The 17,809-nt window shown below is 35.2% G+C and overlaps 1 protein-coding gene across 3 annotated transcripts in view; it reads left to right on the top strand.

Moving 5' to 3' along the window:
• Positions 1-17,809, top strand: part of LOC147181181 (phosphatase and actin regulator 1-like) — a 67,695-nt gene that overhangs the window by 35,842 nt on the left and 14,044 nt on the right. For all 3 annotated transcript variants that reach the window (XM_086081645.1, XM_086081646.1, XM_086081643.1), the window contains exons 5-8: positions 203-542; positions 4,649-4,836; positions 8,522-8,678; positions 17,556-17,611. In XM_086081645.1, coding sequence (XP_085937771.1) covers positions 203-542; positions 4,649-4,836; positions 8,522-8,678; positions 17,556-17,611 — 741 coding nt within the window. The remainder of the gene's footprint in view (positions 1-202; positions 543-4,648; positions 4,837-8,521; positions 8,679-17,555; positions 17,612-17,809) is intronic.

Consider the following 17,809-nt stretch of genomic DNA (forward strand, 5'->3'; position numbering starts at 1 on the left):
TGTAGTACTTCCATTCAATTCTCCTGTGGTCAGCCATGGCCATCATTGTCAATCTGTCAGTCTGCACAAAGTGACATTAAGCTGACCTAATTCCATCAAGCGTGCGTCTGAGCTCCACGAGCTTTGTTTGTTTGTCGGAACAAACACACGTGTAATACATGTACCTGAAAGTCCTAATTTCAACTTCTGTCTTCCTCTCTAGATTCCTGCCAGCCAATGAAATTGCCCTGCATGCCCGGGGCAAAGCACTCGCCGCCCCTCCCGCCTAAGAAAGTCATGATTTGCGTGCCTCCGGGGGGACTGGACTGCATCACGTCCCCGTCCCCCAACCCCCTCAGCGCTCTGTCCCAAAAGTGCGGCGCCACCCAGGTGATGCCGGGCCACCACGGGACGCTGCGACCCTCGCAGCTGGCCGCACTGTCCGCTTTCCACCAGAACCACGGACACCCTCTGCAATTGCAGTACGGCAGCTTGCACGCGCCCAGCCGCATCATCGAGGAGCTCAACAAAACGCTGGCGCTGTCCATGCAGAGGTTTGAGAGGTAAGTCGCCACCAGACGTCGGGGTCATTAAAGCCGATAGTGAAACAGGGAGGGATTATGGATCAGCGTTTGGCATTCATTCCGATGCGTCTTGTGGTGAGGTTCAATTTGTAGGTTAGCTGCTCATACTCGGCTGGATTTGCACTGCAAATCCAAGTGGCCATTTATTCTTTGTAGGGATGGACGAGTGAACGTGAAACAGGAAATGGAAATACAGAAGCAGCCTTCCAAATTAAAAGCATAGATTTCAAAACAAGATATAATTAAACATCACACTAAACATGGTAGATCTTACTAAATTACTTGAAGCCCTATTGTATCGAATTGAATTCTTTGCACTTCATTGTATTCCTTAAAAATAAGTTGTATGACCACATATTTTTTTGGCTACTGGATTATTTGTTTCATCTTATTTATCGATTTATTTATTTGAAATTCCTTTTATTGTGTGCGCTATGCAAAATTAGTTTTATGAGCACATTGAAAAAATATATTTGCCATTAATTTAATTCAATTTTAAGGAAATTTGCTGTAGTTGGAATATGTATGTCTTTTTTTCATTTTTATTATCTGTCATTGTTTTTTTGGAACTTTTATTATCGTGAGTACTGAAGATTTAGGTATCGTATCGGTCTAAAAAAAAAAGGGTGGTATTTATCGACCCTCCCTAATATTTTGTATACAATTTTTTTTTTATACATTTCTATGTCCAATTTTTAAAAATCAATTTGCATTTACACTTCAAGTGATAGCTGCATATCCAATTTGACCATGTACAATGACTGATCACGTAAAAGAACCCACATTTCCAGCTAAGAAACTCGGGGCGCTAACTAGCGAACCACCAGGCTTCACGTTCTGTTTCCCTCTTTCGGTCATTATTTTTCGTGTTTATCTGACAGTTTGCGACTGCAGAGGCAAATTCCTTGTTTGTTTTTACATACTTGTAACTTAGCCAATAAATCTGCTTCTCACTCTGATATACTGGTACATAAACTATCCAAATATTGAGTGTAACCTAGCGTTTATTGGCCTGGGTTGACCTGGCCTCATTCCAATCTGAAGATATTTATTTCTATGCATTTACCATGCAGTGTAAATTTTGTAAGGTTGCTTCTTTACCCCTTGAATTGTCTCTAATCAGAGCATAAACACTTTAATTAGCAACGCCCATGCTGTTTATTAGGCATTAGCTTGTGTGTGTATGTCAGGTTGCCTGCTAATATCAAACATACCCTATCGAGGTCGCACGGATCCAAAATCAACACCAAAACCGAACACAGTGCAACATGGCCTAATTTATTTAAACTGAGCGTTTGTTTGTGTGGGCACGACTGTGCGCAGTAGCGTAGGCGTCCCCGGCAGCAAGTCGGCCTGACATAACGCGATCAGCTGTTCCTTTAGAAGAGCTCCTTACTATCTTCCTGTTTGTAGAAAAGTCACATGATATCTGATTGGATCTTACATAAGCTCCCACGCTGCCGTCTTGTGTTTGCCAAAAGCCATTTGGGCAGGGATGTAAAGGGTCATGACACTGCATATAGTTAGTCTGAAAGCTGGATGTGGTTACACAATCATCATATGAAATTGATGGGAATGGGATGGGAATATATATAGTTATATAGATAGATATATATATATATATATAGATATATATATATATATATAGATAGATATAGTTATATAGTTATATAGATAGATATATAGTTAGATAGATATATAGTTATAGATATATATAGTTATAGATTTATATAGTTAGTTATAGTTATATAGTTATATATATATATATAGTTATATATAGTTATAGTTATATATATATATATATATATATATAGTTATATATATATAGTTATATATATATAGTTATATATATATATATAGTTATAGTTATATATATATAGTTATATATATATATAGTTATATATATAGTTATAGTTATATATATAGTTATAGTTATAGTTATAGTTATATATATATAGTTATATATATATATATATATAGTTATAGTTATATATATATATATAGTTATATATATATATATATAGTTATATATATATATATATAGTTATATATATATATATATATATATATATAGTTATATATATATAGTTATATATATATATATATAGTTATATATATATATAGTTATATATATATAGTTATATATATATATAGTTATATATATATATATAGTTATATATATATATATAGTTATATATATATATATAGTTATATATATATATATAGTTATATATATATATAGTTATATATATATATATAGTTATATATATATATAGTTATATATATATATAGTTATATATATATATATAGTTATATATATATAGTTATATATATATAGTTATATATATATAGTTATATATATATATAGTTATATATATATATATAGTTATATATAGTTATATATAGTTATATATAGTTATATAGTTATATATATAGTTATATATATAGTTATATAGTTATATATATATATATAGTTATATAGTTATATAGTTATATATATATATAGTTATATATAGTTATAGTTATAGTTATAGATATAGTTATAGATATAGTTATAGTTATAGTTATAGATATAGTTATAGATATAGTTATAGTTATAGATATAGTTATAGTTATAGTTATATAGATATAGTTATAGTTATAGTTATATAGATATAGTTATATAGTTATAGTTATATATATATAGTTATAGTTATAGTTATATAGATATAGTTATAGTTATATATATATATACTTATATAGTTATATATAGTTATAGTTATATATACTTATATAGTTATATATAGTTATAGTTATAGTTATATATATATATAGTTATATATATATAGTTATATAGTTATATATATATAGTTATATAGTTATATATATATAGTTATAGTTATATATATAGTTATATATAGTTATATATATATATAGTTATAGTTATATATAGTTATAGTTATAGTTATAGTTATATAGTTATATAGTTATATAGTTATATATATAGTTATATAGTTATATATAGTTATATAGTTATAGTTATAGATATATATAGTTATATATAGTTATATATATATATATAGTTATATATAGTTATATATAGTTATATATAGTTATATATAGTTATATATAGTTATAGTTATATATATAGTTATAGTTATATATATAGTTATAGTTATATATATAGTTATAGTTATATATATAGTTATAGTTATATATATAGTTATAGTTATAGTTATATAGTTATAGTTATATAGATATATAGATATAGTTATATAGATATAGTTATATATAGATATATAGATATAGTTATATATAGATATAGTTATATATAGTTATATATAGTTATATATAGTTATATATAGTTAGATATAGTTATATATAGTTATATATATCTATAGTTATATATAGTTATATATAGTTATATATATCTATAGTTATATATAGTTATATATATATATATAGCTATATATAGTTATAGTTATATATATATATAGTTATAGTTATATATATAGTTATATATATATATAGTTATATATATATATAGTTATATATATATATAGTTATATATATATATAGTTATATATATAGTTATATATATATATAGTTATAGTTATATATAGTTATAGTTATATATAGTTATAGTTATATATATATAGTTATATATATAGTTATAGTTATATATAGTTATATATATAGTTATAGTTATATATATAGTTATATAGTTATATATATATAGTTATATATATATATAGTTATATATATATATATAGTTATATATATATATAGTTATATATATATATATAGTTATATATATATATATATAGTTATATATATATATATATATATATATAGTTATATATATAGTTATATATATATATATAGTTATATATATAGTTATAGATATATATATAGTTATATATATAGATATAGTTATATATATAGTTATAGTTATATATATATATATATAGTTATATAGTTGTATAGATATAGTTATATATAGTTATATATAGTTATATATATATATATAGTTATATATATCTCGTTACAAATTGTGAAAAAAAAGCACTTCCTTCACTTGCGTCTCCCTTTGCCTTCGCTCCTAGCTCTTTGTTGCACGTCAGCAGTCAGTGCGCTCCTCAGGACAGAAGAGAAGTGCCGTCGGTGATCATCGACTACGAAGACGACAAGGAGAACATGCCTAGCGAGTCCGACTACGAGGATCTGCCTAGCATGTACAACGACGAGGATGACGTAGATGACGACGACGAAGAAGACGACGACATATTTACAAGTGAGTTGAGAATTGGCCCGTGCGTGTACCCACAGCGGTTGGATTTTTAAATGTGTTTTACCTCACACATATGGTTTGTTTTTTATTGAACATATAAACATAAAGACAAACACATTAGAAGTTTAAAATATAAATTGAAGTAAAAAAGAAAAACAAGAATAGGAAGAAAGAAAAAGGGGTAAAAATGAAAAATATAGCCTTACTGCTCTATAGTGTTTGTTGTACTAGATGTCCAAGGCAGCACACCACAGATATGTCACCATGCCTCCAATGACAATTGAAAGCTTTCTCCCCAAACTAGATGTCAGTCGTCATCTTAAGACTGAGCTATGAGGAGCGGCAGTCTACACAAAGTATGCTGACTGCTGGAAAATACACAGTGGAAGTGGTTGAAAAAGAAATAGTAGTAGCTAGGCTAACTGTTAGCTTATCCTGTCTCAAGGTAGCGATTGTAAACGGTTCTCATATTTACTGTGGTGAATGGCTTGGGAGACACGTTATACAGACACCCAGTGTAACTCAACTCAGTTTACCCTCGATTTAGCCTCGATTTCTGACACAAAGTTGCTTTCTGATTGGCTATTGTCCCTTTCCCATTAACATCTTGGAGTCTGCAAAATGGCCCGACTTGTTATTGACCACATACCTGAGGATTTGCCATCATAAATATTGGAGCGTGTTTAACCTTTACGTTTGTCGGCTCTGGCCGTTTTCGAGGAGATCGGGGACGAAAAATTGTTAACACACACCGCATAACAGGACAATCGCTCAGCACAATCTTTTGAAGACACTGGACAATTGGGCCTTTACTGCCTTTGATTGATGGGGTAGGAACTTAATAAACTAACACTAAAATAAACGCAAATTGGCCAGTCACAGGCACAGCGCAGCATAAAACAGAGGTATGACACTTGGCTGATGGCTCCATTGAATTTAATGTTCCCTTTTACTTAACTTAGAAATACTTTTGCTCTTAAAAAGTAAATATAAGGGATGCACCGAAATTAATTTTTTGGGCCAAAACCAAAAATGAGAAATTCTTGGCCGAAAACCGAAACGGCCCCAAAAAATTATGCCAATTTTTTATTATTGCATTTATTATAATTAATTCAAATTATAATATTATTATAAAATGTTTAGGCCTATTTAGCACAATATAAATTGAAATGCGTCCACACCACAGACATCAGAGACATGTTGGCGAATAGTACATTAAACACCAACTGAGCAACTGAGCATTTTCTGGCGATGCAATTGCACTTTATAGTTAATGTACAGTACTTCGCACCGGGGGGCACTGATGCGTGCGGTGCGGATGACGCATTTGTAGGCTATTTGGAGCGAGACACGGTGGGGCGCACTTAAAATCGGCAATTCACCAACGTTTAAAAATAAATACATTTCTTTGCACCAGCCAATCGGCTTTGGGAACGGACTGCAAAGTCACACATGGCGTCCTGTACAGATCTGTAGTCAACCGGAGATAGTGGAAAGTGTTTACTTGTTTAAAATTGTTGATAGCAATAGTGCTAACGTTAGCTAACGTATTACGCACGGCCACCAGAATGCAAGTGAAAAAGAAAAATCAAAGAAAAAGAAAAAAAGAAAGGTGCTGCAGGAGAAAGAGTGGCTCACCTGTCGTGCAGTACTCGGCAGCACTCTCTTTTTTTTGTGTGCACAATGAAGCTACTGTTACTCACAAATGCCAGCGAGCAAGGCGGACACTCACTCCTGTGTTTGGTGTTTAATTCAAACAGACACTTGCTTGCAGCTTTTTTTTGTTTTTGCTTGCGTCACCACAACATCCCCTTTCGGCCATATTCTTTCGGCTTGAATTTTATATCGCCCGAATGCTGAAAATGCTAATTTTTGCCATTTTCGGCCGAAGATTTTCGGTGGGCGTATATTCGGTGCATCACTAGTAAATATGGTCAACAATGTCCTTGGGACACCTTCAAAAGAACTTTAAAGGGATTTTTGTTGTTGTTGTTCTGTTTACAAATCCCTTAACGAACCCAGATAAATGCAGGCTCTACATTAAGCTACGCGGCTGTCCGCAATGTCAAACTCAAAAATTCAACCAGCACACTTAAACATACTGTACTTGTACTATCTTAAAAATATTGGTGTGCTGTTGTTGGACTAAAATGCTAATGTTATGCTAATAACTTTGGGTCTATTAACCCATTCACTGCCATTGACGGGTTATAGATGTAAAAAGTTAATTTGAACTATTTCTATTAGTTAAAATTTGTTTCCACTTTTGTTAGCCAGAGTATGAAAACCTAGAAAAAAATATTGTACATTTAGAACAGATATAAAATGTGTGAATAATCTTGAGTTAACTAGTCATGCGATGCGCCATTTTTTTTTATTAATCTTTTCTTAATAAAAAAAAAAAGAAGTGATTAAAAAAAAATGTTTTAACATTTGTAATAATCTTGTCTTTTTTTTTCTTAAAAAAAAGATTATTAATTATTAAAAATTAGGGGCGTCAGGCGATTACATTTTTTAATCATAATTAATCGCATTACTTCACTAGTTAACTCAAAACAAATTTTATATATGTTCTAAATGTACAATAAAAATGTTTTTCTATGTTTTCATACTCTTAACAAAAGTGGGGGAAAAATGTTAAACTAATAGAAATCGTTTTTTTGACTTCTATAGCCGTTAATGGCAGCAAATTAGTTAACATCCATGTGCTAGCATGCTTCATCAGCGACCTTGATAAGGCTACCTTACATGTTCCTGATATGTAGGCCTATTGCTTTTTGTTTGAATTATTGTACTTGTAAAATACAGAGCTAAATGTCATGTATATAATATATACATGTTTAAATGGTATAGCCATGGATTACCAGCTATTTCAGAGTAGAACATGTAGCTTTGGCACAGTTGCTCGACTAATCCAGGCTGTCAGGACTTCTAGCGTCACCTGAAGTCTCCCAGAATGCATTTGTGGTTTGACCTTCAATGCGGAAAACCAAAATTTGTCTGACACAAGTGCGTCGCCCACAAACACAAATTTTTCTGCTCTTCTTGGCAATAACTGTTCAAGTGTGCAGAGCCTCTTGTGTATTTGACGTACGTGCTTTTTTTCCACCCGAGTGCAGCCTCTCTTTTTTTCTTTTCTTTTTTTTTTAAGTTATGACAAAAATCCAACATCACATTTTAATGTGTTAGGTTGTCAGTTTGACTATGTTCCTAATGCAAAATTCAAATCTATTGATATCATCAAGGATGAAGAAAGTGTGTGTGTTTGTCGGTGTGTGAGGCAGAGACAATGAGGTGTGAGAGTGTGTGAAAGATTGAGAGATTTTTGTGATGTGAGAAATGTATGCGAGTGTGCATTTTAAGTGTGAGAGGCGTATCTTTGTATGTGGGAGACTGAGAGATTGTTAAAAAAAAACACACCGTTGTGGCGTCTACCTTTTGCGATAACATGGTAATGAAACTGAAGACAGTTTTACAACAAGACCTTGCGCGTCTTATGGAGGTTCTGGAACACTTCAGCAATTTGGGAGCTTTCGTAAAATATTAAAAACATTCTGATGCCCCTCATGTTATTTACACATCCATTATTTAGTGCTGTAGTAGTGAGCTTTTCCCCTCCTAGGCTACTTTTGGTGGCAACTCACAAGATTTATATTCACACCCGAGGCCTGGCAATGTTGAATTTCAGGCACGCTGGCTCAGAAGGTGCTCCGCAAAGACTCGCTGGCTATCAAGCTGAGCAACCGTCCGTCCAAGAGGGAGCTGGAGGAGAAGAACATTCTGCCAGTGCAGACAGATGAAGAACGGTTGGAGTCCAGGCAGCAGATTGGCACCAAACTCACCAGGTAAGGTAGCGCGCAGATCAGGCTTATCATGGTTAAGAAAAACTGGCAAAATAACTCAAACTGAAACTTGATCATTTCGATAATCAGTCAGAATTTTCGTTTAGAAACACCCAACAATTAAGAACATAAAGTGCTCACATATAGGCCGATTATCTGCGCCGTTACCTGGGGTACAGACGAGAGTGTCAGCATGTGGTCAAATGTAACGAATCATATTGTATCATGTCAGGCTTTATAGTAGCTTTATATGGATGGTGAATGCACATCCCAACATGTTTATAGGTCAACAGCAGCAAGATTTTGGAAACGTCACTCACTCTTCCCATTTGCCAAAGTGAGCTTTCGGTCTTAATTTGAGCTGACAATACTTTAATTTCTTCTCCAACAAAGCCGCGATAAAGCTGATGGAAATATGAGCCTTTTCTCTCACCCCACTTCTTTATACCCTTTCATTCAACAAGGATAAATTCTTTATCTCGCCGAAATGAGGCTCTTAAAATGGTGCTGACCTAATTTTGGCAACACGTCACCGCCTCGTTTTTTTTTTTTTTTCCTCCCTTCGCTCGTCTTCTCTCCTGGTGCATCACACTGAATCACCACATGGCATCTCTGCGACTCCTCCACATCGCCGCTCCACGTAAAGCCACTCCGACACCAGCAATTTACAACGCTGGGAGAAGTCGGGAATATGATTGCAAGGGAGGAAGGAGGGAATGTTATCATCCGCAAATGCTGGCACACGAGTCAGCCTTCCCCTCTGTGATTGGAACACGATGCATGTTCCCAGAAGGCCTGCCTGCTTTCTTGTCATGTTTCCCAAAAAATCTCTCCCTCTCTCTTTCCGCTACTTTCACAGCATTGTGTCTTAGAAGGTCATCTCTTTATTGTCAGGTTAAGCAGAATTATTCATCATTAGAAGGCAACGTCCTTTACTTTTGGAGACCGGTTTCGAGACAGCAGGAGCAGATTGGGAAGCTTTACCTTTTTTTTTTTCTTTACTTATTTTTTTCCCCCTGAAAGAAATCCAAATTTTTGGCTATAGCCCTTGGTGCTAGCTAGCCAGCTAACTTCCCTAGCTAGCTGCTCGTTTACCCTCAAGGGAGCTAGCTAGCTAGCTAGCACCTTGGTGAAGTACCAGACTACATGGAAAACTGTACAACCCTTTAGATAAATATGTTTTTATTAGCATTAGCTAGCATTATTCTAGGGATGGGCGAGTACAGACCAGGTACTTTAATGTATAGGGTACCCTTGTTTGTGGCTGATACCAGTCACCAAGGCACCCTCTTGTGGCTAAACTACAGGCATGCATGGCTGACAGAATTTTTTTTTCAAGTGAACTAAATCCTCTCACATGCCCAATAAGATAAAGTTTCTTTAACTGAGAAAAATAGAATGTCTAGAATAAAATGGCTAGCTCCCATGGTGCTCGTTTACCTGCTAGGGAGCTAAGCTAGCTAGCACCTGTTGCCAAACTGTGGCAGGGTTTTTACTTTCTGGACCTGGAATTGGCACCTCTACGATTACGTCAGCCTCCTGTAAGGCACTGCGCAACCTCTGTAATATAATTTGCGATTACTAGACCTAAAATTAGATTTTTTTTTAAAGTATGTTGATCTGACAGATGCATATTGTCACAATTAAGTGGGTTTTAAACATAAATTAGTTATTGGTTCACCACTGGATGGCGTTTGTTAGAGTAGACAATATTATGATTGTACTCTTTGCGTGTTCAATTAACTGAATGGTGAGATTCTGTTGAAGAAGTTCCTTTGCAAAGGTTTTAATTACCAGAAGCTTCTGGTTCACATAAGACAAACCATCCAAGCGATGTCTCTGTTCAAATGTGTTTTTTCTTTCCAGCCCACATCGTTATTTATTCACAAAAAGGGTTCAGAAAAAGGTCAGCCCACAACACACCTGGTTACAACTGAATACAAGAGAATCCGTTCCCATGGGTATAAATCAGATTAGAAAAAATACAATAATAATAAGCCTGACTCCCTTCCGACACAGCAGAATCCCCGGAACCTCCCTTTAGATTACGAATGAATAGACAGACCCGTTGCTCTTTCTCATGAAAGTAACACAGATAAGAATATAGGTCTATTCATACAGCCATACTGAGTTAACATAATTATAAACGGCTAAAATATAATTTAAAACTAAAAAACAATGTTAATAACTCATCATTCCCTCATTTGAGCTCTTGAGAGCTCAACACATTAAAACATTTTTTTTTTTTTCAATGGTTGTGTGGTAAAAATAATTATCCTTAAAACATCCCTTTAGCAGAAGAGGAGGTAGTTTAGCAATCATATGACATTAAAAAACAATTTGATACATTTAAAAGATTTTTAGTGGAATAAGCACAGCATATGTGAGGCTTAACATAAAATGTTGTTCATTGAAAAGTGTCGCAATGTATCGGCAGACGAATATGTGTTCTTTGAAGCCATCTTGTGATGAAGTTCTTTGAAGGTCTTTTTTTTTTTTTTTTAATGAAAAGAGTGTCGCAATAGTTCGTCTCTTCTTTAAGAATTTGGGGTAGACTACCCAAATTCTTCGATTTGTCACCTGGGATTATTCTGCCCAAAATGTGACTGATCAAAGGAATGATTGCCCAAGAAAAGGCACTTGCTCTTGATCCGTTGACTGATGTCCTCAAACGGCAGCTCCGGAACCGGGCACGGATTCAGCTGACGTGGCTCCAGGTCGGAGGTGATAAGATTGATGCTCCAGTTGTGGAATTTCGTCTCTCAACCTGAGAGCATCAGTTGATGAGATGGCCGAGCCTGGCACGTCTCCTTTCCAGTTGTGGAATTTCTCCTCATCAACCCCCTGGGGCCGTTCTCCTGAGTGCAGAAACTTTTCATTTTTAGTTTCTCATAAACTCACATAAATTTTATTTGGAGGAAAAAACCCTGATAGTTTTTGTTAGTTGGGATTAGTAAATGTTATTTGATTAAGATCCGTAGGTCCTGTGCTGTTGGAACAGGAAAATATCTATTTTTGTGACATTAAAATAGAGCCCAGCCCTTGATTGAGTTGAATGACATTCGCTCATTCATTAATATAAGACAGAGCTTATAAATATTTATTTTTCAAATAGGTTTTGTTCAATAATAGGTAATTTTTTACCATGACTAAATTTGTTCTAAATTTTCATAACTGTGCCTTTCATATCTTATTCTCTTCCCAGAATCCCATGACCGGCCGAATCCTGGCATGCTGGGAAAAACTCACATATATTCATATTATCTATACTCTTTTGCAAACACTGGGCTCCAAACATTACATTTTTCACATATGATTCTGAGATAAAAGATATAATATAATATAATTACCTTCATTCGGCGAATATGCATTATTGTCCTTACTTGCTTCAGACTTACTTTGCGATCGATTTCCTCTGATAGATTTCTTCATATTCAAACTGTGGATTATCATTTTCAAACTCATCCTGTCAATTGGAGTGTAGGCCGATACCCCACAACCTTTTTAATTTCGTTTTTAAGTTTGATTTTAATTTTCTAACTCGTCTACATTGGTTAAATTCTTAAACATAAACTCCCTCATTTGACAAAGATCCACTGATTTTTTCAAACACGTCAAGATAAAGGGAGGACAAAATAGAGACCTCATGACTCAAAAAACGTCATAAATAACTCAACCCTCTAAATCAGGCTATGAGATAAACAAAAGAGCTACAAAACACTATAAAACTGAGCATAAGCAGATACAACTTAAGACACTAATATATGATGACTTTGGGGCCATAAAAATAGAGATAACCATATTACTCTAATTCTCCTAGAGTCCCAAAAATTATTTAAACTGCTAATCAACCTCACCTCTTTTACAGATTAGTGGGGCTGAGGATAAAATCACACAAAATTTACAAATATCTATTCTATTATTTATTTTATAATATAGCTGCAGCTGGACGAAGTCCAAAAAAGTTCCTCACGGGAAAAATAAAAATATATCATATCATAACATATTAATAAAATTCCCATTGTACCAAATCAGAAACTGATTCTCCCAAAAATATAGGCAAAAATTTAGTAGGCTATAGATTGAAATAAATTTTCTCAATCCCTCATTTCAAATTTACATATGTCGTTTTCAATTTCCCAAAATATCTTGCTATAGATCACAGTTCCCCACTCAACACATTAAAAATGCCTTGCATATCACTATGTAGCATTTTACTGAATGGATCACATCTCATTCCGACCACCAACTTTCTTTGTCCAGACCCCCAGCAAAAGGCAGGACGGCAGCTGTTGTCAATGTTCAGTCCTGGCCAGCATGGCGGCTGTTGTGGCAGCAATGTTCAGAGCAGGCATTTAGATTTCCTCTGGATGCAAAACAGCCATAGGGGAGAAGTCACTAGAATGAGGCGTATACACAGTCACTGGGCATTGAGGAATTTGAACATCATGTTTTTCTTAGGCACAGGACGAGAAGACTGTTGCTCTGCGGCTTTTGACCTTTGATCTCTGCCACATCCATTCAGACGCAGTCTGCAATGTGGATCCGATGACACACAGTCTTTCTGAGAGCTCACCTGATCAAAAAAAATGCACACTCGTTGATACAATGCATTAAAAATGCCAGACTGAGGATATGGGATCATAGCAAGACAGTTCACTCCCTGCTTTCTCAAAAATGTTTCGTAAAAAACACAGCCTCTTTATTCATTTCTTTTTTTTTTTTTTTTTTTTTTTCAATACCCCTTCAAATAGCTACTAGCCATACAACGTATCAGCAGCTGGGGCGCATCAGTGAAGGCCATCAAACCCTCATCTGCCTTGGAACTCAAACATCAGTTTCTGAAATGACACACTCAAAAAAAATATATATATTATCAACATGTCAATTTCAAAAACATTCATAACTCCTTATTCAACTATCTTACTTCCAGCCACAGCTATAAAGATGTAGGCATAATTATATCAACTCTCAAACAAAATGCCATTATTTTATCATTACTCTTTATTCATTTGTCCCGAAAAGGGAAAGTTAACAAATTAACCATCGTCATCAATCATTAAAGTGTAAAGATTTATTAGCTCAGTCACTAAAAAAAAAATAAAAAATAAAAATAAAACACTAATTTAATATTCTTTTTTCAAAAACTCAACAATATCTTTCAAATACTATTACTTATTTTATATTGTTTATCATTCCTCTCTTACCATTTTGACAAAAAGAGTCCCATTACGAGGACACATTATGCTCACAGCGCACAGCTCAGCCCCCACCTTTTTTTCTAACCTAGAAACGGGGGAAGGGGGGGGGGAGGAATCTTAACATTATAAATCGCAAAACCTATTTTATCATATTCCCATTAATAAAACAAACGCCACTATCACAACAGTATCATCTCACACAAAACAACACCAAACTTAGTTAAAATATTAAAGAAAAACAAACAAAATCCCCATATGCACACTTCTCACTTACAAACCCCCACCTTTTTTTAGAAGCTAGGTCACACACTCAAATGCATACGCACACACTCTTCAGTCATTATAAAAAAATAAACGTTGTTATTCCTTCAATTCATTGTCTACAAATCTTATAGCATTTAAACTGCAGTTTTATACGGTGATTTCAGTAAACGGGTAACTTTAAACAACCCATCCGTAAACTGCTCCACAAATGCTGGAGTCATTTTAGCATCAAATTCAGCCTTTTTCCATTACCAACAAAGAAAATACAAAAGTCTGACATACCATTTTGTCCAGCGAAAGCTTTGTATACAATCGATCCATAGTTCGTTTTTTCATTGTTCATCGACGCTTTTATTTTTCGCTGAACCGGAAGCGCATTCAGGACAAACCATTCTGTATCCGGGTCGAAATCGCCTCCATTTTTGTTTGTAGTTTTTAATGTATACATTCGGTTTTAATACAGTGACGTCTCACTTTTAGTATTAATAGTTCAATATGTTAACACATATGGCCACACACAGACAGACATAAGAATTACGTGACCTCTCGTCTATACACAGCGGTTACCCAATCCCGCTGAGCTAAACTGTTCTCCCTTTATTGCAAAATTTTGCAAGGCGCTCATTTTCAAAATAAATTGTCACGTACCATCGAATCCAACCGTAGAACAAAAGGAATTCATACGGTAATCCTGACCCCAAAACTACAAAAGTAGGAACGCCAAAACTGAAATAAAATCTTTCACGTAATCTCTCGATTGCAAATACAGTGATACAAAAATCCAATCATCGCTGTAATCAACCTGGACCCCTTTCTGTTCAATTTCAAACAGGCGCTTTTTCAAATAAAAGACATATTACGTGTAGAGAACTTTCACACCAAGAGCCATGAACAATTATGTTACTTGTCCTCAAATCCGGCCAAAACTGCTTAAAAAACAGAAGCGCGTACCATAATCTTCGCGATCCTTAGTAAACAAGAAAGACTTGTTACGTCATCCGGCAAACCCTTTTATTCAATATATATTATGGTCTAAGGATTCTTCATAGCGTTGACGAAAAACAAAACAAATCAAAAAATTAACCGCTATTTCTTCCTGTACAAAAAAAGCTTCATCACTTCGAGTCTGCATCACGTCACCTTCAAATGCACCACTCCACGACGTGTTTAGTTCAATATCGTCGGAATTATCACAACTCACAATAGAACGACATCAAACTACACTCGTTCACACAGATCTCTTTTAAAATTTAGACAATTTTGGAAGACGAAAAAACCAGCTGCAGCGGACCAGACAGACAAAATTTCTTCTACGTGGATAAAGATCTCCACTTACCGGAATTAATATGGCGCCAGAAATTCCGCCCGTCAGGGAACGCCGCAGCCTGCTCAACGTCAACAACACCATCCGTTTGGTTCAACGGAGGAGACCATTCGTTATAATTCAGCGTCGGCGGTCACCATTTGTTAGAGTAGACAATATTATGATTGTACTCTTTGCGTGTTCAATTAACTGAATGGTGAGATTCTGTTGAAGAAGTTCCTTTGCAAAGGTTTTAATTACCAGAAGCTTCTGGTCCACATAAGACAAACCATCCAAGCGATGTCTCTGTTCAAATGTGTTTTTTCTTTCCAGCCCACATCGTTATTTATTCACAAAAAGGGTTCAGAAAAAGGTCAGCCCACAACACACCTGGTTACAACTGAATACAAGAGAATCCGTTCCCATGGGTATAAATCAGATTAGAAAAAATACAATAATAATAAGCCTGACTCCCTTCCGACACAGCAGAATCCCCGGAACCTCCCTTTAGATTACGAATGAATAGACAGACCCGTTGCTCTTTCTCATGAAAGTAACACAGATAAGAATATAGGTCTATTCATACAGCCATACTGAGTTAACATAATTATAAACGGCTAAAATATAATTTAAAACTAAAAAACAATGTTAATAACTCATCACGTTACATAATACACAATGTTTCCTTAAGTATCTTTCATACAATTATTTACTGTAAATATGACTTTAGTACATTATCGTAGTTTAGTGACAGACTACGGCACATCCTGGCAAAGAAAGGGTCCCATTTTGTCAAGACATGTTTCTCCGCCATCTTTCTGTTACGGAAGTTGCAGCTCGTGTCGGACCCACTGGGCGGCCTCCCGCTTGCATTCCACAACTGGAGCTTGTAGGTGGTTGTCACCGAGTCCCGTGATTTGGGCTCCTGCAGCTTGTCTCCCTTTGCTTTGCTCTCGCTAGTTTTAGCTAGCTTTTCTCACTAGCCGCTCTTGTTAGCCGTTCCAGATAGTTCTTGCTAGCTTGCTTACTGCTCCTGCTGGCCGGGCTGCTCGCTCACGCCAAATAATAATTGGCGAAGTGTGGTCTCTGTCTCGCCGTAATGCGTGTGCTTCAAAATTGTTGCGTTGTATTAGTTCACCACGAGATGGCACTAAATAAAACACACTGTCACTTTAAGACCATAGATTTAAAACAATCCATGGCATCTTCTGTCGTATTAGTACACTGCTGCACAAACTAATCAATTGCGCACCATTCTTAACCTCGAAATGCTGCATGGCGGAAACCGAGAACCCTTTTGTAAATCATATCAAAATTGAACTTGTAACAAAGCATTTAGAGAGGTGTATTTGGTAGCATACACGCAGAAAGCCTGTTTATTTCAGATTACAGATTTGTACAATAAGCAAAACAATTTAAAATGTGAATTGTGCCAAATTTTCACAATAGCTTATTGTGCTTTTGACACTTGTTTGGTGGATTGGATCACTGTAGTCTGATCCGAAACGAGGATGGGGGGGTAGACATATTGGCAATTCAACCCTTTGCGCGTAGGTGTCTATCAGCATGCCACATCTTGACTTAATATTTGCCCGCTCTTTGCAAAAGTGCTCAAAATCTGTTTCGCGTTTGCTTCCGATGAAGCCATTCTTTTGTTGATTTGGACGTACGCTTGGAGTCACACTTCCTCTTCTTTCCCTGACACATCTGAAGGGTTTGAGATAACTGCAGCTGGTTTTTCCCTGCCATGCCTAGAATACACTTTCGTACCGGGCTGGCGCATCCAGATGGCTGGTATTTTTAATGAGGTTGGCGACAGTCGATCCAGTGCCTGTCGGCTGCTCTAAAGCAGCAGGTCCCTGATACAGTTATGAATCTCCAGCAATTGTTTTGGTTATCTTAGTTACTACAATATAACTGATTATCAATTTCAGTTTTTTGGGTTATTTGGATGAGAAATGGTTTATTGAAGACTTTTAAGGACTGCCGTCGTCTTCAGAAATTCTGTATTTATTTCTGATGGTACATTTACACTCACAATGGACCACGTTCAAAACGCCGAAGATGCCAAATAATGTGCTGACCGTGGATAACTGGTGTATTTCTCACTAGGCGCTTGAGTCAGAGGCCGACAGCAGAGGAGCTGGAGCAGAGGAATATCCTCAAACGTGAGTATTTTTACTTGTTACTCTTCAAAATGACAGCCGCACACACACTTTCACTCCCTCAGAAATTGTACCTGATGGCTTTGTTTTAACTTTTCTTTTTAGTGGTCGGGTATTATTTCAAATGAGAATTGATGTAATGCGAACCACATGATTAGATAAGTATTGTGCATCATGCTCTTGTGCTGGGTAATATTTTAA

This window comes from Leptonotus elevatus, chromosome 1 (genome assembly GCF_054856555.1).
Source record: "Leptonotus elevatus isolate MCC_2025b chromosome 1, RoL_Lele_1.0, whole genome shotgun sequence".
Classification (NCBI taxonomy): Eukaryota; Metazoa; Chordata; class Actinopteri; order Syngnathiformes; family Syngnathidae; genus Leptonotus; species Leptonotus elevatus.